The sequence below is a fragment of the Schistocerca nitens genome, chromosome 2 (genome assembly GCF_023898315.1).
Source record: "Schistocerca nitens isolate TAMUIC-IGC-003100 chromosome 2, iqSchNite1.1, whole genome shotgun sequence".
Taxonomy (NCBI): Eukaryota; Metazoa; Arthropoda; class Insecta; order Orthoptera; family Acrididae; genus Schistocerca; species Schistocerca nitens.
The window spans coordinates 767330426-767353407 of NC_064615.1; the positions used below are offsets into that span (position 1 = coordinate 767330426).

Here is a 22982-nt window from a genome sequence, read left to right on the forward strand (position 1 = left end):
GAGACGTTCCAATGCAGCGGAGTATGACTGCACACAGAATCCCTTTGGTTCCTTGATTATTATTAGTTGTTGTATTTGACTACTTCGTGTTGTTTTCTGGAATTACTTTGTGAGTTTTTGTGTGATTGCTAATTTGATTGTGTTTTGTGGATGCAGTCAAAGAATAAAAGTCAAGTAACACTCAAAAGCCAAGTAACACTATCAAGAAGTTCTGCGTTATTTCAGCAATATATATTAGTAACTTCAACTTTCCTTTGCTGAATATGTTTCTGATGCCTTAAAGATCCAGTTATTCTCAGTTTATCATACACATATTTAAATGTGCAACGTGTAGCGTGAGTACATTGAAGATATATTCAGCGTATGTCTCTAGCTCTCACTGAATTTCGTTTGCATTCTCCATAAATGAGAAGCATATCGACTTATTCTTTGAAGGGACAGTCATTCACATTCGCTTGATTCGAAGATACTTGTCTTACCATTCCTATTAGTGTTCCATTGCGAAACCGTCGAATGGCGTTTACATGCCAATGGCACGTTAGATGGATACGCCGTATTTGGCGAATATTTACTATTTGCATGACTTACGAGAGAGCATTGTCAGAGCAAGTGCTTCGATAAATGCTGAAGTGATAAGAAATACCACTCAATCCGTGATAAGAGGATTGCAGCACTGCATTGATACCAATGGTCGTCACTTCGAACACCTTCTGTAAATGGACGTTCATGCCACCTTTGTGACCTTCGTTTACCTTCAAAGACCATACTATTACACATCACTGAATTCGTCTCGATAGCCGCTATCAGAAAATAGGTACCAAACTATAGCATTTTTATTTTAAAATACAAAGTTGACCCTCATATCTCTGACGCGACCCCACCTGCCAACAAAAAACCAGTGTCATATTATGGCCCCCATTGTCCAATGCAACATTTGCCCCACAATCGTTTCAGCTACTATAATACATTCGGAGTTATTCTAGGTGGCAATAGTTTGTGACTCACCCTGTATACTTTTATTAATAATTTTTCCCACTTTTTATGAAGAATAAAGCGTATGATTTATTCTTAACGTTTATGATATTGTATTCATCTGCCCTAATATACCGCAATGTCTGCAATTATTATACATTTCGATGCACTCTAAATAACGTTCTTTTGACTCCTTTTGAACACATTTCCAACACTATAACAACAACTAACAGTTAACACAATGCTCCCCTATAGCACACAAGAGACTGGCATGGTTATTGACAATATTGCTCACAGACGACGCAATACTTCTGAGCAGTGCAAAATATTTAAATATTTTTTGATGTTCTCATTATTATTAGGCAACCTCTCCGTCTGACCAGTAGGCATTTAACATTATTGCGTTTCAAGAAAAATTGTGCAATGTTACTGACAGCATAGAGGGTGTTTTAGGTAACCTTTCTTTAATAATGATGTGTTTGGTTCTACTGAAGAGGAAAAATTCTGTGTTTATGTGAAGGCCAGTTCACACTGTACGAGGTGTTTCAAAATGGACATACCGGTTTTAAGGCCTTGTAACATTTATTGCATTCAGTTTACATTATTATAAAAACACATTAAGTGAAAGAACAACTCAAACAGCTCTCCTTACAACTATTCAATGTGAGCATTATTTGTCTCACAGCACACATCTGGCTGATAGGTGAGTTCTTCCCAAACCTTGATCGGTGTATCTGAGGTCATTGTTGCAACAACCATTTCAGTCCTGTTCTGAAGTCAGGTACTCCAACTTGTAGCACAAGTTGATACACACGATCCTTTATGAATCACAAAGGTAAAAATCGTTTGGCATCAGATGAGGTGGCGGTGGAGGTCATCTGTAACAAGCTCTGTCATCCCACCACTTGGAACCAATGTAGTTCAACGAATCGTGTAGTGTGTCATACCAGAGACGGCACACCATCTTCTGCCAAATAAAGTTATGCGGTCTAGCTTCTTCCAGTATAAAGAAAGAGCCGTAGTTCTAACAGATCAAAATACGAAGCACCAGCTACAGTTGCTGCACAGAAAAAGAAAGGCTCTTAAACGTTCCGCTGGGACATGACACAAGGAACATTTATTTTAGGGAAGTCTCTTTCAACTGTGCCCTCTCGTGGGGTTCTGGTGACCCCCAGGTACACACATTATGTGTGCTCACCTTTTCACTTACATGAAATGTTGATTCATAACTGAAGAGACACGATCCAGAAAAGCTTTATGGTCATGCACCAACATTTTGTTTGCAAAGTTGGTAAGTAGACCATAGTCTGTAGGCTTCAGAGCTTGTAACAGGTTTATAAATAAAAGTATTTGAGCTACTCTTTCATTTGATACACTATTTGTAATTGTAAGTTGAATATAGTAAATGCTACAACATATTAAAACAGGTATATTCATTCTGAAACACCCTGTATTTCACAGCTGCGTGGCAATGAGTGTATTTACACTGTCATCATGTGAAGTCAGTTCAAGTCACATGATCTCATCTTGCTTGGCTGCCCTCAACTGTTTTTTCGAGGGAATTGCGGTCTTCACAAGACGATTTTCAGCTGTTTTTACTCGCAAAGTGTACATATGCAACATGGTAGGTTATGTACGTGGATGCTGGAGTTTATATTTGTACGAGAATTACATTTATTAGACTCAAATGGTTTACAGCTTGCAGGGATAGCTTGTGCATTAAAGAAAGAAGACAGAAGTGCAAAACAACACAAAATAGAGTTGAGCTCTAAAAAGTTTATTATATGGTACAGAAGAGAACTTCACAATCTATACAAGGTGCTCGAGGAAGAGAAATTTCCATTTTATATTTTAGAAATTCAAAACACCGTTTTTTTCATTTGTTACCTCAAACTGCACTCAGAATTACTAAAAGGAAGACAATATTACAAACTGCCATCAGTACCATGAAAATTCAGTTTGCTGCATTTATGTTTGTTGCCAATCCACTGAACATTATTTTTGCAATAGTCAAATCCCCCTCAAAACCTCTCCCTTGAAGATTTGAAGGCTTTCTATGCATAATTTATTGGGCATTTAACAGTTCAAGTGCCTTATTCGTACTAGGGTTAGCTGATGAAACCACATAAATGTTGACAACTGATGCTTGCAAAACTGTTTCACACACACCCCAGAGCGCTATTTAACAATAAATAAGCCTGCCACAAACTCATATTCAAACAGACAACTACAATACATTAGCTAGTGTTCACAAATAGCGTATTGCCACTTCTGCAGTGTCTCGAGTTTTCAGTCCTTCTCTTTATGAAACATTACAAATGCCTGACAACAAAATAAATTCGACTTACTAATCAATCTGATTGTATCCACAGTACTTCTTTCACTTCAAGCTACAGCTATATTCCAACCCATTTAATTGTAAAATATTCTATATGGTATCAGCAAGTATAAAAATCCACTTTATAAATGTAGAAGAAAACAAATAATTTAGTATGATCTTGTCATACAATTCACACTGCTGCCTCACTGCTTCAATTAATCTTTCGTCATTTATTAGAAATTTTAACAAAAGAAATAACGAAATCAAACAATTTATAACAAATAACAAAAATAAAGAAAACAAACAACTGTTATCCACCAGGAAAACCACGACAAAACGAAATATTGGGATGTGCCCATGGCTGCGTCAGGAAGAAATGAGCCAGGGAGTCAAGTGATCACAAACCGACAGGTAATGTCAGCCATCAAATATTTCTTCGCAAGAAAACTTGGCGGTGGTGTGTCATGACATGACACGAACAGAACAGAGAGTGTATATGCTGACATTTGAAGTGCATTGCAGAATGTTTTGATGGGACATGGCGTGATGGTCAGTGTGAATTGGCTTTTATTTGTGACTCAGAGAAAAAGACAATTTTTGAATATAGCAGGTTCTATGGTCTGCCTTCCTGTATATTAGATATTTAATTTGTTTCTGTATGAAGATAGGTATTTGTGTGCTGTATTTGTTCACAAAAATTTAAAACTACACATTTTGTTTTTTAGGCATGGTGGAGGGGGAGCGAGGCAGATGGTGCTACAAGCTTTTTCTTTACGTTGCTTTGAAGCCAGCACTGTCATGTCACATGTCCCAAAACATTAGCAGAATGTTGTTTGTGACTGCTTCTTTTTCTTAATTCCTATTGTGTGCAACAGCTGTTGTAAATAGAAAATGTTGCAGTGCTTTTGTGAATAACATAGCGTCAGGAAGACATTTGCAGATGTTTTTTCCCAAGAAAACTTGGCGGTGGTGTGTCATGACATGACACGAACAGAACAGAGAGTGTGCATATTTAATCCAACACTACGAGCATTTCACTTCATTAATTTAAGTTTCTTTTTATTATACATTTCGAGTAACCAAGAAGAGAAGTATCGATCGATGGCTTTGCCTCAGTGGTGACACTGGTTCCCGCCAGTTCATCGAAGTTAAGCGCTGTTTGGCTTGGCTAGCACTTGGATGGGTGGCCGTCCAGTCTGCTGAGAGCACTATTGGCAAGTGGGGCACTCAGCCCTTGGGAGACAAATTGAGGAGTTACTTAACTGAGATTCAGCGTTTCCAGTCACGAAAACTGACAATGGCCCGATGAATGTGCTGACCACATACTCCTCCATATCCGCATCTAGTGATGCCAATAGGGTAAGGATGACACGGCGGTCGGTCAGTAGCGTTCGGTCTTTCGAGGCCAGTTCGAACGGAATTTAGTTTTTAGAAGAGAAGCATGTGATATATAAGCTTCCTATCAGAATCCAACATTTTCCTTACCACGGACTGAGAAACTGATGTGTGGTTTATGTCCTCTTTCTGAAAATGTTGTACACATACTTTGCTATGATTGGTAGCCTTTCCTTCTGCCCAGAGAGATTTTCAAATTGGACTAACAGGAGCTGTTAAAGCCAAATAGCACAGGAATAGAACAACTACAGTAAATGTAAATAGCGCAATCCAAATTCATGTAGATAAAAGAAAATATCGCTTAAACGAGACCACTTATGAGTGAAACGTTATTCCTTTACACTTTAGACTGTAATCAGATTGATTAGTATACCCATAATGACGCAAGCTGGCATTTTTTATGAAAACGCTTTTACAAGAAGGTGATGTTTGGGAAAACTAACATCGCAAACGTCGGTATCAAGTTTGTGATGCCTACGACATCCTCCGTGATTTTAAATGCGAACATTTTATGTTAGGCTTTACCGTGACTGTTACTGGAATTAAATGATCAACAAATTTATTGTTACAAGGCATTGTTTGTTTATCTCCACGACGCGTTTCAGAAGTTTAAACCTCCGGCATCAGGTGGATTTATATTTGTCAGCATGACGTGTGTTTGTGTGTGTGTGTTGTGTTACGAGTTTTTGGAGGAAGTTGTGGCACTGTCTAGTGGAGAAACAAAACACTATTTCGGAACATGGTTTTGGGATGGATGTGTTACGACAGTGAAAGGAACCTGTGGCCTCTGGAAGTACTCTGTTTTACTTATTTCATTTTTACCGTTAGATATACCCAAAACCATGTTCTGAAGTAGTGTTTTGTTTCTCCACTAGATTGTGTCACAAGTCCCACCAAAAAATCGCAACACAACACGTACACACATGTAATAGTAAGAAATTTAAATCCACCTACTGATGGAGGTTTTAACCTTTGAAACGCGTTGTGGTCATAAATAAACAGTGTCTGGTAACAGCAATTCTTCATGATTGTAGGAATCGACCCTTTCAATCGACGAATATCATATTGTCTTTGGAGCAATAAGTGGAATGTCTTTGGACCACTTATATTTGGAAGGAAGTCGCTTCCTTTTCTTGTGGAGTATGAAAGATGACTGGGTTTAGTGAGAAGGTGAGAAAAATAAAGTTTAATTGTTTTCAAAACTGGATCATTTAATAATTTGTTATAATGTACTTTTTGGTTCATAAGCTTTTGCATTGATAAATTTTATACGGTCGTGTGTAGTGTGCTTTGTATGTATTTTCGTCGTAACATCCACGTGGTAAAAATCAAAGCAACCGCTGTGGAGTAGTTCACCCTTCAGGAATAAAAACGTGATGACGCATGTATCTTACCTACATTAACTGATGTAGAATGATTTAATACGCAGTCTGATATCCATTGGTCGCATCATTTGAGTGGTCGTTAGACATTCTCTTAGCGGAGATGTTTGTTTTTGCATATGCTGACTTAGTGTTACAGAATCACTGGAATTCTGTTTCAAGAATTAACTGTAGCCAAATATTATTTAGTTCTGCATATGTGGTTTTCAGTTTTTATGAAATGACAGGAACTAAATATTGTGGTTAATGGACCTCTTCCAGGCAATCTTGATCGACGGGAGGGGCCATCTCCTGGGACGGCTTGCAGCTATAGTTGCTAAGACTGTTCTTCAAGGAAACAAAGTAATTGTCGTGAGATGTGAACAGATCAACATTTCGGGAAATTTCTTCAGGTAATTAATGTAATTTATTTGTTATATCATATCAGACTTTGCAGTGATGTCGTTGGTAATTTGCGCCTGAAGCGGCATGTTGAATAAGACATACTGAGCATATTATGTAAGAGCATCGTAGCATAAATGTAACACTGATCGTTAAGTGAAACAATACTTTAATATCTATGTAGTAGCCAGAGTGTAGAATGAGATAAACGCCTAAAGTGTGTGTAAAATCAAGGTTGTTGTTAATTTCCTGGATGCCCAATTTCAAAAGCCACCTCGGTTTTTCCATGTTAGTTCAACCAGGGGCTCCAGCTCATAGTCTCAGATTTGACTGAAATTCAGTTCACTAATTCTACCATGTGTGGAACACTCGTGTACACAGTATTAGTTTCCCCTGCCAATTGCTTCCAGAATTATGACTTCTGAAAGGTGGCGGCGTGACCCGGAAATTGCAACCTGCATCTGGCAGTCTATCTTCAGCCCCTACTTCAGGTCTTAATAACTTTGGAACTATTCCACACAGTCCAATGAAAATTTTACAACCCAGTAACATCCATTTAGAGAACACACTCCACGAATCAAAACACCAACAACATATTTCTGAGGGAAAATAAAAAAATTCTAATATGTGATTAAAAATGTTATGCGTTAAAAGGTACATATTACAGGTGCCCTCTATGCCAAATATAATTCACTCAAAAACGTTATACATTTTTTGTGGTAAGCTTAATGTGGCCTAAACATACACATAACTCATCATGCCCATATCAGTCACAAAAACTGAGTTACATGCACACACAAATTTTCTATATCTCAAAATGTCAGCATATTATGGCAAGACATTTGTGTGCAATGGAAGTTGACAGATGTATTTGGTGATGTGGCCATTGTTCCACAACACAATTTTGTAAAAATATATCATAAATTGTTCTGCCTCTTCTCCTCTCCCACAACTGTTTAATCACTGCAACAACATATAGACTAGTTAACACAACCTATCATTAATGTTCACTGCACTGTAGCTGCTTAAAAACCAGTTGATTGTGCTTCGATCAGACGTTCTCCTACACTTTAGCTACTGTACTCGGTACATTGAGTTGCAAATTGTACTGTCTTCCTGACACTGTTGTAGGAACTGTCATAAGAATATGTTCAAAAGGAATCCAACACCATGTCTGCCAAACATGGCCAATGAAATGATCTTGCTGGTGCCATGAAGTTCACAAATACGTCACCTTCTGCTTCACACCACTCTGCAACGCATACTAAGTACCAGTTGTCATCATAAACAGCAATAACATAGCAATCTGGTTGTATGTTGCTGCTTTTGCTTCTGAATCCTGAGTCAGGCACACTGAGAAGACAGATGATGTGCATGAACTTATAGTTATAACTGGACAGTCGGCTCATCTGCACATTGAGTCTGCTGGAGAGAATTGATGATGGCTCCTTGTGCCTACAACAGTTCTAACGTGTTCGTCTGCTTTTTAGCAACTCTTTGACTGATTTCACCTCATCTTTCGAAACAGGATGATTGTACGCCAGAGATATTTTTCTGTACCCATGTGAATAATTGAAGAGGTGTTAGAATGTGACCACCTGTAGGGTGCTGCAGACTTAGCCCGTGATGCCATGCGCTTAATGGTAGCACCAAGACCATCACATTTTTACCATGACTTGTTGCAGAAAAAATTCCATTCTGCGTAAATCTGAAAATCATGGTAGTGCATGCGTAGATTTTTGAGATTTTTACAGTTTTTGTACTGACTAGCTGCCCCATCACTGAAGTATTTCGCAAAATGTATGTGAGGCAGCTTGTTTTTCACATATGCCATGACAGTGTGAATGTGGGCATGAACTGCAATGGCATCATGAATTAAACAGTCACTAAAAACGCACGCGTCCATAACACACATCACATGATTCACCTCTATAGTAAATCGCAAATGGCTGGAGAGTTGCTTGACTGCTGTCCCAATGATATCCTTGGATGTCATCAACTATAAATGCATAATTTTCAGAAAAGTCTAGTATTATTATAATTTCATCTTGTTTCAAATTATCCTTACAAAATCTTCCACTGTACTTTGCTTTGTTTCAAGACTTGTGCGATCCATGTGTGTCCATTGTTTATAAGAAACAAGTTGAGTTCACCATAAAGTTTGTTATTCAGTGTTCTGCAAGATTTGCCTTACCAGGACACTTTTCACACCTGTGTATCATGCACTGGTAGGAGCTGATGTCGCACACTAGCAGCTTCATTGCACCTTTGTAATCCAGGTCAGAATCCTTTATAGTAGCAAACATCAGCTTAGCATTTTGATGGGGGTCACATACACAAACATTGTGTATGCCCCTTGCCCATTTTGGCCGAAGATTGAAAAAAGATGATAAACCTACTTTGGTATTGGGATACTTTCCCTTGAATTTTGCATATAGTTCTGATATGTTGCATAAAAACAGTCTTTTTTGCATTGTACACGTACATTTCCCATTTTCACCATTACATAGTCTTTTTTCCAGGCATTATTCGGCTGTAGCCATTATTTTCATAAAACTCGGACACTGGAACCTTTATTTCTGGAATCAATTGCTTACCCTGAGCTTGCTGAAGTTGTGGAAGCACTCTTTTGGTTGCTTTTACTTTCCTAGCTTGCTTTACCATATATGTAGAAACCTTGAATGCCTTTTCAGTGTTATCAGTAGACCAGCTGGAAGGTGCAAGGGTAAGAATAGCTACCTTTTTTCTGGCGTGTGGATATGGCACATTTTTTTCTTTCAAATCATGCCCAATTTTGTCCAAATCAGGGCATTTCTGGCATGATTTCTGTTCCTTTGGAGCAGATTGTTCTTCCTCTTCCACCATTAGTGTGTCAACTATTTTGTGTTTTAATTCCATTTGAGCTTCTTGTAGTTTTCTTCTGCCATAGCCGGGCCTCTGTCTTTTCCCAATTTTGTGTGTCTTCATGGGAGACAAACCAAGAGCATTCACTGAAGTATTTAATTGCTCATCCGCTTTGGTAGTTGGTGGCTGATACTCTTCGTCACTGTCGTGTAAATTGTCAGAATATTCAGCAGTATAACACACATGGAACATAACTTTTGTCCTGGTTTCATGTTAAGTCACATGCACTGATTCACTTTCAGTATTGATTTTATATCAGTTTCTCTGAGGCTACACTTCACTGTCTTCTTATGAATCCGAAATGGATTGAAACAATTTCTTTGTAGGAAAAAAATACTTATCCAGAAACACTTTCATAGATGATAACAAACGCTAAAGTTTCCTGGAATTGTACTTCTTGTGCCTGCAGGGTGTAACGCGGATCTCCATAGCAACAAATCTTGATCAGATTCATCCAGATCATACCGTACAAAGCGAATGCCACATTTTGTTCCATATGTTTTATGACATTCTGATGCTTGTGCTCTACCAATACTGCAACTTGTTTGAACAAAAGCACCACTAGTACACTCTTATGCCTCCATACTGTCTTTCCACAACAGTCCTGACCAGTCTGAACTAGAATCTTAAAACCATGAGTAACCTGTAATTGTTCCTTGTTTCCTTTGTTGTTTCTGCCTAACAATTACATTCTGTCCCTGAAAACTACCATTTTTAACTTTCTGTTGCCTAATGGTTCCCAACAATTGCTGCAGCTTTATCTGAAACAAGGTGTCTGCATCGTTGCTATTACTTGCTAAATCGTGTTAAAAGAAACATAACCAAATACATCTCTGCCAACATTGTACACAAATGCCTTGCTATAACAAGTTGAAATTTTGTCACATATTATATTATGGTCTACTTATGCACTGTTTGAAATTTGGCTTTGATACCACTTCTCCCTTTTGTGCTACCACACTTAGAAAATCCATGTTTTTCAGGTAATTTTTCAAATTTTATATGAACTGCAGTAATAGTTAAACAAGGTCGGGCATTAAAGACAAATCTTTGGGTTTGAGCAACTGCATCAATCCTAGTAATTGGCCTTTCGTGTAATTTGGTGTATGATTGCATTGACTTGTGTTAATTTGTTATGCCTTTTATGGGGCCACTCATCCCAAATCTGTTAATTGTGTAGTCTGACAATGATATGCCTCAAGTAAAAGGTCTGTAAATGTTCCGCATAAGTGTCTTAATAGTAGCTTGAATAAGAGTTCCTAATCCACTAACCAGTAGATTAAAATTAAACACACAACTCTTAACAATGGTTATGTGAGCTTATTTGGTTACATTTGAAGAAATGGCTACAGCTCCCTGTGCTAAACTCCTAAGTGCAGAGGTCGAGTAAATAGCAAAATGTGTTGTGTATATCTTGTACTTTGAAACACACACAAGCTAAATTGATCAGTGACAGTTTTCATTGTTTTCTTCTGTTATGTGGGTCAGTTATGTGAATTGTTGAGCTGTTAGATCAGTGACCTCAAATTATTAAATTAAAAACTCTCACATAGAACTCATTTTTATATCTTAAGGAGTTGTAAAAATAAATTTTACATGGAGTGATTGATAAGAAAATCACAGACATCCTATGTTAACTGAAAAGATTGATACTAGTTTTCATAATAGAAAAGTGATAGTCAGATTATCATCATTTAAATATATGTTTGTATCAGAGACTTTGTTCTGAAATGTAATTCTTGCAGTCTATTATTTTAGGGAAAATGCTGAAAAATATTACATTTTTCCAGGGCAAAGTTGAAGTACCTCTCATTCCTTCGCAAAAGGTGCAATGTTAATCCAGCACGAGGACCATACCATTTTAGAGCGCCAAGCAAGATATTGTGGAGAACTGTTCGGGGTTTGTAAACTTATGCTAACTCCGTGTTGTAAAATTTGTCTTGATTTTAGGAGTTTACATTGTGTTGTTTGCATACTCCACTGTGAAGAGGAAATGTTGGTCTTGCAGCTAACGATTACTTTTCCTCCCTCAGGTATGTTGCCACATAAGACGGAGAGGGGGAAAATGGCGCTGAAGAGGCTTAAAGCTTATGAAGGTTGTCCACCACCTTACGACAGAAGAAAGAGGTTTGTGGTGCCTGGAGCCATGAGGGTTATGTGCTTGAAACCAGGACGAAAGGCAAGTATTTTGTCAAAGTATTATGTTGACAGTAGTGTTAAATTACCTACATATTTAAAATGTGATGTACAGCTGTCTCTAAACATGCTGTGAATAGGCTTGTGTAGCACACCAAACATAACAATCGTTTACTTCGTGTATAAATGTTCTACTTAAAATGAAATTGTTCTTTTAGGTAGATATGACCTTCATGCCCCATGTAAAATAAACCTTGTGACCCTCTCAGTGGAATGTTAAAAGCAGAAATACCAAACTAGAGTCTGGTTTTAACTTGTTTATTTGAATGCTGTGACATCAGATTTGTAGAAAAGGATGTGACATTGTTCCTCTTATTGCTGTGCTCAGTGGCCAAATATTCTGGAAAGTTCTTAACAGGCCTTTGCTTAATATTGGAAATTTTGTTTCCTTCAGCCAAGTCCATACTATTATTGAAAAATTAGCAAAATGCTCTGATTACAGAGAACACGTGTGTTGCTCTGAGTTTCTTAATTAAGTACACAAAATGGATGAGCCACATTATTGAACAAATATGCTCTGCATTATGTACAGTCACACACTATGTGGGTGTCTCAATTAAAAGAATTTAACTAAAATTATATGGTTGATGTCTATTTCACTGTGAAGGTATGTGTTGGTTCAGTGAGGTGTGCTGCTTTTACTTAAGGCTCGAAACAGTTTATTCCACAGTGATAAATTTGTAGATTTCACATTTTTATTTATAACTATCGAACTACACACAAGAAACAGTCTGTGAAAAGTTATTCTTTCTCATTGTTCCTTTAATATGCAAATGTGTTGAATCTAAATTTGGGCTAATGTTGTTTATTACCCTGTAATTTGTACTTTTGCTCCCTGCTACAACATTGAAGTGTGTGCTCTTAATGTTGTCCATGGCGTTTGCTGAAGCATTTCACAAAAAGTCTTAGAATAATTTTTACTTTGACATATGTTAATGGTGAGACTAATTCTTGCTAAATGGTACCTAATTCTAACTTTTTCTTGCCATGAGTAAAGTCAATGATTATTTATTACCTACATTATTTGAGTTTCCATGATACAGAAAATGTGAATGAGACTAAAATTGGTTCATGTTTACCCATAAGACTTCAGTGCTTCATTTTGTAACTTTTTGTTTGTGTTAACAGTACTGCCATTTGGGCAGACTTTCTCATGAAGTGGGATGGAAGTACAAGCAGGTTGTTAGGACCCTTGAAACAAAGAGGAAGGTCCGGTCTGTACTGAATATCCGCAAGCGTAACTGTCTTAAGGTATGTACAGCAATTTGCAATATTATGATTTTAGTTTGTGAATTTGGTTTAATCTAATAAGATCCATTAACCTCTAGTCAGTGGCATAAGATGGTCCCCCCCCCAACAGTTGCAGCAAGCTGGGCAGGTAGTTTTGACTACCTTGACTGGTAGTATAAAAGCTCTTTCGTAAATTTCTATGGCAACAACTCATGTTGTTGCAGCTCTGTAGAAGACTTGTTTCATATGCAGCCATTGACATTTTGCAGTTGAAGGCTTTTAGCAGTACTTTTAACTGTCAGGGATCACCTTACAGGCTTGACTATAGTGCTTGTATTTTTGTTTACTACTAGCCATTAGTTAGCGACAGAATTAGTCAAAAGTCTCTTTCTGTCTGGAGCAACAGTAAGGCTATTTTGGGTAGTCATTAACATGTTAGTTTGAGACAGGTATAATTTGCCATCTCATGTTCATTCTTCTATGCTTTTAGTGTCAAATACAATCTGCCCAAATGTTTCTGCAAAAAGTGCTAGTTATGAACTAACATGACATTCTTTCACCAGTTTGTTGTAATTAAGTTTTAATATTAGTTCCTTGTGAACATTGAAGGAAGGTTGACTGTTGCCTTTTGCTTTTGTCAAAACTATTCATGTTAGACAGCTATTCCTTTAAAAAATCCCTAAGGTCAGAATATATTGTAGTATAAACTTTCAACAAACTTTTTCCTACTTTAATGACAAGAAATGCAGGGTGGTATTTCCAGGTGAACTGCTTGTTGAGTGAGGGAACCATTCTTTTTACTGTAATAGCTTGTTGGCACTTATTGGCCCACATGTGAAATGAACCTTTTTGTGTTGGTGGAGACTTGAAATATAACTGAGTGTGAACTCAAGTTTTCACTTTATTCTCATTGTAAATTCTGGTCTTGTTTGAAAGCACGTATCCAATAAAACCGTATATGTTTCGACTAGGGCAGACTGTTGTTTTGGTCTCCTCTGAGAATAAATTATTTTGCTTGCATCAAATGGTAACTACTGCTATATTATGCTACAATGTAATAACAATAGTTATCATTTGATGCTGCGATAACCAAGAGTATAGCTGCTAACAGCATCAAGGCCTGTGCAAGAAAAATTGTTTCCTGATGCTTCAGGGAATCATCCTTTTGTAATGAAAAAGGGTGTGGCAGTAAAAATTGTCGAGGGAGCAAAAGCTTGACTGCAGTAAGCTGGTTCAAATGGAAGTATCTATGCACAGAAGCAGGTGCTAGAGGATGGTGTACTGTGGAGAACTGCATCAAACTAATCTTCAGATTGTATAAAACTGCTGCTGTATTATATTTCCACATTGTGAACTATGCACAAGTGTGATGGGGACTGGTTCAGATTGCAGGAAAAAGTTAACTTTAAAACAGTTTACACTCGGGCAGTAAAATTTGTGATGTTATGCGGAAGAAACATGGTTGATGTGACATTAACTGGTTCACACTGACAGCAATAAGACAGCGACACCTGCTGTATCTCCTGGTGCAACAGTGCTGATTGCTCCACGCAACAATACACAAGGGGAATTGAAAGTCATCCTCTGTACCTCAAAAGTTTTCATGTAGAGGAAGCAAACATTGTCTGTGTAGTTACTCAGTAAAACTGCACATTCATGTAAATTAAAAACCTTGGTTTTTGGTTTTGTGCTCATTATCTACTATTGGCATTTCTTGTTTGATTTTGAGGAAACTATTTGGCAAAAAATTCATATCTTACATTCCAACATCACGCCAAGATGATAAACTGATTTGCTTTTTGCTACTGCTCAGTTATTTTGGTAATTTGCAAATAAATGGAAATCAGTGGAAATTTTTGAAAAGTTTACAGTTAAGTATGCAGTCACTGGCCAGTTTACTTTGGTGTGTTTAAGGTCATAGCTTGTAGCATATGAAATACAGCTAACATAATTTTTAACAGTGGAGGGGAAGTTAATATTTCTGTCATCGGGACTGTGGGGTATATTGCACATTGTTAATGATGTGGTTGGCAGCTACATGTCACACTGGTGCTATTGCTGCCTGCTGTGTGGAGCTGCCTCGTGTTTCTTTAACCGAAGTTGCTGACAAAAGCTGAAGCTGGAAATGGAAAACTTAATGAAACAAACTTGTGGGGAGTGACAAGCTGAAAATGCTGGCTGGATGTTCTTTGTCTGTGCTCCATGTGGCAGATATTCTTAAAGCTAAATACCTGTTACTTCTGAATGAACAGGTGGATGAAGCAGAGGACGTGCCATGATTTTTCTTATTATATGCTTATTCCACTTCTTCATTGTTCACCTCAATGCAGAACTCACCACACACTGTCATTGTTGGTGACCGATCTTTAAATTCAGTGATTTTTTCTTATGAAAAATTGCCATAGAGATGTTCACAAAATCATGTAACATCATTGGTTGAGCTAGACTTGTGAAGCTGCTGTGCTCAGCCCTCTGCAATTGCCATGGATCAACTTAGGTTAACATAACTATAGCTGGTGCTGTTGAAAACAAACTTCTGTGGTGGCATTTTTGTGATTCATGCACTTCCAACAAATATCATTACTGTAATGAGTAGCTATTCAGTAGGAAAAACAGCAAATTCGATCTTGCTTTGAGTAGGTAATGCTAGTTGTGACTGTCTGGATTCATTCTGTAAAATTCATGGAATTTTTAGACCTCACGAGAAACCACAGGTGGACTATTAATTTATAGAATTATATGGGTTTACCCAGTACTTCCTTTTCTTCTTACTTAAAGCCACAATGTGCTCTTCAGAATTGCTCATTATTGAAACTGAAACAGAAATGTGATTCATGCTGTCTTACTGTATGGAGTCACATTGCTGCATATTCTATCATCCTAGTGGGAACACAAGTGTCGCACTGCTAAGTGTTCCGCAACTTCTTTTGTGTGCCATTTTATGTATTGTATCATCTCAGTGTGTCTAACGCTCATGAGGAGAAAATGTTGAATCACTTTCCAAGTTTGCATCAATTAATTTTTATCAGTGTCAGAACATATTCTGAATTCTCCTTTGCATGTGTTTCATATTTACTCTGTGAATAATTTATAAATAACTGATTGTAAGGGAATTAACTGAAAATAATACAGTGCCTCTAATCTTCTCTAGTCCATTGAAGAGTATTATTTCAATATTGCTAACCCTCACTACCTCCATTTAAGTTCCATAATTTTTCATACCTACCTTGATCTATCTTCAATCTTGATCTGTAATGTGACGTGAAATTGTTTGAATGCAAATATGGCTACAAAAATTTTCAGTGGTAACATTGAGTGTCTTAAGCATTAAATGCAATCTCCTTTTAGTAGTGCATTTTCTTTGGTTAGCTAACAGCAGTCAAAAGTATGACTTCATATGTCAAACAGAATGCAATGGAAATTGAAAGCAGCTCATTTGCAGTCCATTTTCCTGCACAGGTGCATCTAAGTTTTGAGTACATACATCAAAAAGTTTTGAATCAACTCTGTTCCGAGAGCTACGGAACCTGTATAGAAAATTAGAATAGAGATAAAGATCAGAGGTGATGGTCCAGATTGCTGTACACTGGTACCTCTAATAATAAGTAGCACGTCCTCTCGCATTGATGCATGCCTGTTTGTCGTGGCATACTATCCACAAGTTCATCAAGGTACTGCTGGTCCAGATTGTCCATTTGGTGTATATCCTCAAGTGGTTGGTGGGTCATGTCCATAAATAGCCGTTCTCAACCTATCCCAGGCATGTTAGATAGGGTTCATGTCTGGAGAACATGCTGGTCATTCTAGTCCAGCGATGTAGTTATCCTGAAGGATCATTCACAAGAATGAAGTCCATCAACAAAGGAGGTGGCTTACAAAACACTCATTTGACCTATACTTCAGTATTGCTCATCAGTGTGGGATCTGTACCAGGTCGGATTGACGGAGGAGATAGAGAAGATCCAAAGAAGAGCGGTGCGTTTCGTCACAGGGTTATTTGGTAAGTGTGATAGCGTTACAGAGATTTTTTGCAAACTCAAGTGGCACCCTCTGCAAGAGAGGCGCTCTGCATCGCGGTGTAGCTTGCTGTCCAGGTTTCGAGAGGGTGCGTTTCTGGATGAGGTATCGAATATATTGCTTCTCCCTACTTATACCTCCCGAGGAGATCACAGATGTAAAATTGGAGCGATTCAAGCACTCACGGAGGCTTTCCGGCAGTCGTTCTTCCCGCGAACCATACACGACTGGAACAGGAAAGGGAGGTAATGACAGTGGCATGTAAAGTGCCCTCTGCCACACACTGTTGGGTGGCTTTCAGAGTACAAATGTAGATGTTGAATGTGACGTCAATTCTGAGTGGTTCATTTGGCATGTTTTTGGGCCCATCTGTACTGTGCTGCATGGTGTTGTGGTTGCAAAGATGGACCTTGCCATGGATGTCTGGAGTGAAGTTGTGCATCATGCAGCCTATTGCGACAGTTTGAGCCGTAACATGACATCAAGTAGCTCTACGAAAAGCATTATTCAACATGGTAGCATTGCTGTCAGTTCGTCAGAGCAATAATCTGTAGGTAGTGGTCATCCACTGCAGTAGTAGCCCTTGGCCGCCCTGAGAGAGGCATGTTATCAACAGTTCCTTTCTCTCTGTATCTCCTTCATGTCTGAACATCGGTTTGTTTCACTTAGAAGCCTGGACACTTCCCTTGTTAAGTGCCCTTCCTGGCACAGTCGGACTTGATCAAACTGTGGTATTGAAAGGCATAGTTGAACTACAGACAACACGAGCCGTGTACCTCCTTTCTGGTGGATTGACTGGAACCAATTGGCTGTTGGACCACCTCTGTCTAATAAGTGCTGCTCATGCATGATTGTTTACATCTTTTGATGGGTTTGTGACTTCTCTGAACAGTCAAAGGGACTGAGTCTGTGACACAATACCCACATTCAACATCTTCAGGAGTTCTGGAAACCAGGGTGACTTAAAACTTTTTTGATGTGTGTATGTGAGAGGACTCATTGTCTTCCCTTTATTTCCACTCCAGTGGTGTGACAAAACACAGCTTGTTATGTAGAAATACTTTATTCTTTAATACATTACAAAAGCGCACAAGACAGATGTGATGTGGGCAGTGTCCTGAAAACTTCTAGAAAACTGTTTCTGTAATACTAGAACACCACAATGGTTTGTTCATGCTAAGGTCTGCTATCCACTGTTGATGTTATAAATTTGGTTCCAGCTTTCTTTCTCCTTTCAGAAATCCAATTACAAAATTGTTGCATGCATGACCCTCAGCCAACATACTTTGCAGTAATATAGATCATCATACTTTGTTTTAAATTCTGTCAAGAATTGTTAAAACTGATGTTGTAACAATTTGTATGATTTCAGAAAATATACTATTTGTGCCATCAATTTCATCGTGTCCATGCTGGCAAATGTAACACAGTGCTTCTTGATGTACAAAACATTGAAACACTTAATTGCAAACTATATCTTAAATTTTTTTGTGTGTGGTGTCGTAATGCTGTTTACAACAAATTTAGAGTGCCAAGCAATTATGCATTTGTGTAACAATGAGATTACTCTTCAAAGAAAAAACTGTTCCCATTTATTTTTAAAGGCTTTTGGTAACTGGTCACTAGTCTGCTTTTAGTGTGTTCCATTAGAACAGCCTAGCCTCTGCAACTTTGAACTTCCTTTATCGTGAGGGATAAATTGTGCCGACATGATCATCTTGCTGAAATGAAGGAAGTTGTACTGACTGAAATGTGCTACACCAAATACCTTAAATGATCACCTCATACTGCTAAATGAAAAATGTCTTACTGTATAGAGAAGTTCTTAGAATGACTTAATGAAGTCGTGTCATACAGGATCGTGACAAGGTATGCAGAGCACCCAGATTGTGCATGTGCAGCACATTATGCACATAAGAGGTTTTGCGTGCTGTAGCCATCCCTGATGTAAGGGATACAACTCACTTTACTTTGGAATCCTTAGTTTACACAATGTATCAGTAATTTAAATTACGTGTCTTATTGTCAATTTCTTCTGCATTCACACCACAAAGAATCCCAAGCAATCGGTACCATTGTGAAAGCTGATCTATGGTGAAACCCAGTATGTAAGAATCCACATTATGAATTTTTCACATTTAATAAATTTTTTCCCTGGTGTAATTGCTATAGGAACAATGCCCCTGAAATTCACTTTTCTGAACTCCACTTTGCAGAAAATTTTGCTTTTAAGTAACACATGAAACAGTTTTAGAATTGAATTTTATTTGTGATTCCTAACACACATGGGATTTTTCCCCTTTAACAAGTCATGCTCCTAATAAAACAAATGGCAGTAATTTGCAACTCAATTCTCTGTTTATATGCAATTTTAATTGAAACAGCCACACCGGGATGTAAGATGCCATCTTACTTGGCTGTAAAAACCCTTTCGTTGGACACAGATGGTATGTTAAGAACACCTTCCACAATCGGCAACATGTTATTGCCGGAAAAAAGCAAGGCTGGAGTAAAGGCAGCAATAAACTCACATTGTAAGCAATTGTGCAATCAGTGTCGCTTAAATTTGCGTATGGTGTGCAGAATAGGTCACTTGATCAGCCATGTGTGAATCTAGGTGAATAAACATAACAATTCTATAGTGCACAGTATGAAATTGTTACATGTGAATATTTGCTACTGCAAACTTACTATGACTTAATTTAATACTTCCACGTCACATTTTCAGCAGGTAATTTATAATTGCAAGAGTGTTTAAGATTATTAAGTGTTGCTGTTTGTTACTCAGTGCTGTTCTGGAAACTTAATGCAAACAACTGAATTTGTTGTTACTGACCAAAAATTCCATAAGTTTTCTGTACAGCAAAGTTTCAAAATTACGAGCTCACACATTGATCAACTTAAGTTAAAAGATTTAAAAACTGAAATTATTTCCCAAAAAAATGCCATAAATAATATAAACTAAATAAAAATGATGCAGTATCACTACTTTTTATAGTAGAAAGAAAACAACGAAGTTCTGTAACTCACTTTGCCACTCACTGCCATCTTGTGGCAATTTTGCAAATTGGACAAGTCTGTCCAGTGCATGCTGCTCCCTGTTAGGGGATCTGATTTTGGGCATGCAAACAGAATTTTCCGGGTCCTTCATGTGCTACTTAGTGGCCAGAGGGCAGATGTGCCAGGGTGGCATGTAGACTCTGCAGTGAGCAGATGTATGTTTTCATCAGCTGTTGCGATGTTTTTCACAAGTGGGGTACGAGTAAAGTGGGTAAAATCTGTGAAATTGTTTGCTTCTATTGCCATGCCAATAGTTATGCCTGATATAAATTATTCTTCAGCAAGCAAAAATAGTGAAATTTGGTTTGTTTGGTTCCATATTGTTGAAATGTAACAGTTGCAATAGGTTGTGTGAATAAAATGGAGAATGTGCTTTCTCAGAGTTTCAGAAAACATTCTCAAGTTTGCATGAATCAAGCAAGTCTGAGAATATACATCTGAGAATGTTCTCAGCTTGAGTAAAAGGATAAGTTGCTCAATGAAAACAGCATTGTCCAATTCCATATGAATGAAAGTAGAGAACTCTCATAGTTAAACATTCTGTTTTCTGAAGTTGCTTTGTAGCATACTTTGAGCTGAGTACATTCTGTTGAGGTTGGTTTACTGAGTTTTTTAGTTAAAATCGCAGAGCTTAAGTTGCTTGAAATTCAAGAAAGATATCGTACCCTGAAGAAATACTGTAGACAAACTGCAGAAGTTCATACTGATTTACCAATAAAACATTAATTGGCTGGTGAATGATGTTCCCAGAAATCATATGCAAGATGGGTGACTTTTCAAACAAAGTGAAAATGAAAAATTTTTGTGCAATTTGGTAGACCTGTTTCCAGATTGATATGAGAGACAAGTTTGTCACTGACATTTTCAGATGTTTGTGTTTTCTCACAGCATAAATATTATATTAGCAATAAGTGGATAAGAAAACATAACTGGTTTATTAAAAATCTAACGATCTTTCTCGTAATGAAACCTTGTGGGTGACTTTGAGTAATTGATGTGTGAGTCGACCATTATGTGTCATTGAACAAAACTTCTCATGTTAGAAGACTGACAAAGATCTGGTTTGGCATAGATGAAAATGTGATGTATTAAGATTTTGTTTCCATAACATCTTCACCTAACCATAATAAGAAAATTTCCTTCATGTCAGAAAATGTATTTTTGTAAACTATCTTCATAAGTCATTGCCACACAAAAATAAAAATCTAAACAGTTTAAATTAAATGCGTGTTCTGTGCTGGATGTGGCAGATTACACACACCGAAAATCTTCTCAAGGAGGGAGGTAGTAAGAACTGTCAGAACATGGTTCCAGTTTTTTATTCATATGAAACTGAGACCTTTCACAGATTTTTTCCTGAGAATATTCTCTGGAGAATTTTTTTAATATTCATATGACCCAGTGTTGATGGGGTAGTTCTAGAAGACGTCTTCTAATATAGCACATTCATAGTGTCTTATTCCTGTTTGGATAATGGGACACACATTTTGTGACTGGTATTTTTAATTTCTCTTTCAGTGACAAGATTTTTCAAAGTATTACATTCAATCTCTGGGAATTTCGTAATGGAATATATAAACTAAAGGAAAAGTAACCACTCACCTTGGCTGGTGTGGTGCATAGAAACCAGTCTGGCTGTGGCTGCAGGGGTGTGCATTGTGTGTGTGTGTGTGTGTGTGTGTGTGTGTGTGTGTGTGTGTGTGTGTGTGTATACACACGTCTGCTAGACAAAGAGCAAGAGCTTGAAAGGTAGTGTAAATGCTGTTTCTTGTTTATAGTGTGGCATGTTCCTATGCGACACACATCATTCAGTTATAGGTAAATGATTTGCCTGTCCTTTATTTTATGTACATATTTAATCTCTTGTTAATTGCCACACTTCCTTTGTGGCAGACTTAAATTAACTACTTGCTTAGTCCCCTCCTCCTCCCCCCCCCCTTCTTCCCTCCTTCCTATTTATTCTATCTTCTCTAAAGTGGTTTGGTACCTGCCTCTTTGCTATCTCGGCTTTGTCAGCTTGAGTGGAGGGGAGGTTGTATGACCTAACCCATTTTCCAGCCTTCTCAACCAATTTGCACAAAGGGATTTCAAGCTTTGCATGCACATGGAAGAAGTGTGGCTGCCAAGGCTTTGCCAAGTGTTAAGAGTTGCCCAAGTACTGGCTATAGTCAGATGAATTTTTTCAGGTGGTGGGAGACACATTGTACTTCGATAATTTTTCATTTAACTGTTCTAATATTATTTGATTACTTTTCTAGCCATAACTTACTTGTTAGTTGTTGTTGACTGCATTGTATGTTAAATTTCCATCAGTACTGCCTGCCTTAACTTAAAACGTGAAACATATTTAAATGTTGTTAATCTTCTTGCAGAAGCTGACTAAGGAAGCTGGGCAAAAGGTGGCGAAACAAGTGGAACCATTCACAGAAATAATTAATTCTTATGGCTATAACTGAACTGAATGAATAAATCTGTAATTGAACACTATTCTGTCTTTTCATTTTGATATCACCATTTCAACAATGAATGACAGTAGAAATTCGCGTTCATAATGTCTAGTAATTTCTGTAAATTAATGATAGAGGTAGACAATTACTGCTGGACTGTGTTCTAAGAAGTTTAAAACCTGGAATATTTGTTTACCAAACGGTTGAAGGATTTCAAACTATCATATTAAAATGTTGTGATCTTTTGCTCAGTCTTTTTTTGTATTTTGTCTGAGTTTTGTACTATCGTGAAACAAATTTAGAGTTTTTTTGTTGACATGGTGTGTCCCTGACAGGACGTACTAAATCTGTTAGGCAAGTGTTAGAAGTTAATGCATGACATTTTAAATTTGTTTGAAACACACGTGCTGTAGGGGTAGCTATACTATTTTAATTTCAGTGCCTTTTCACTTGCAGGTCCATTCTCAGTCAGTGTATAAAAATAAATTAGGAATAGGAACATGAAAAACTTCTATTTTGCAGTAGATGCAAATTCTGCCTTAAAATGTGAGATTCCTTATCTGATTATATGTCATAGCGAATTGTATCAAGGTGAACTATTTTTATCAGTTAGTTTAAAATAACTAATGTAACCAATTTTCAGTTACGGTTATTGCATATAATATTCAAAAGTGCAGT

The 22982-nt window shown here is 37.6% G+C and overlaps 1 protein-coding gene across 1 annotated transcript; it reads left to right on the plus strand.

Annotated features, from left to right (window-relative positions):
• The first annotated feature begins 5732 nt into the window (after positions 1 to 5732).
• Positions 5733 to 22344, plus strand: LOC126237004 (60S ribosomal protein L13a). Its single transcript, XM_049946728.1, has 6 exons — positions 5733 to 5857; positions 6331 to 6461; positions 11145 to 11254; positions 11388 to 11533; positions 12679 to 12801; positions 22230 to 22344. The coding sequence occupies exons 1-6, from the start codon at positions 5837 to 5839 to the stop codon at positions 22311 to 22313; spliced, it is 615 nt and encodes a 204-aa protein (XP_049802685.1). The 5' UTR covers positions 5733 to 5836; the 3' UTR covers positions 22314 to 22344.
• The last annotated feature ends 638 nt before the right edge of the window (positions 22345 to 22982 follow it).

Bases quoted from the DNA above. Each gene is read 5' to 3' on its own strand.
- LOC126237004 (XM_049946728.1), top strand. From the start codon at position 5,837: ATGACTGGGTTTAGTGAGAAG. The intron at 6,462-11,144 runs GTAATTAATGTA...ACATTTTTCCAG, and splicing joins ATTTCGGGAAATTTCTTCAG to GGCAAAGTTGAAGTACCTCT. The intron at 12,802-22,229 runs GTATGTACAGCA...ATCTTCTTGCAG, and splicing joins GCAAGCGTAACTGTCTTAAG to AAGCTGACTAAGGAAGCTGG.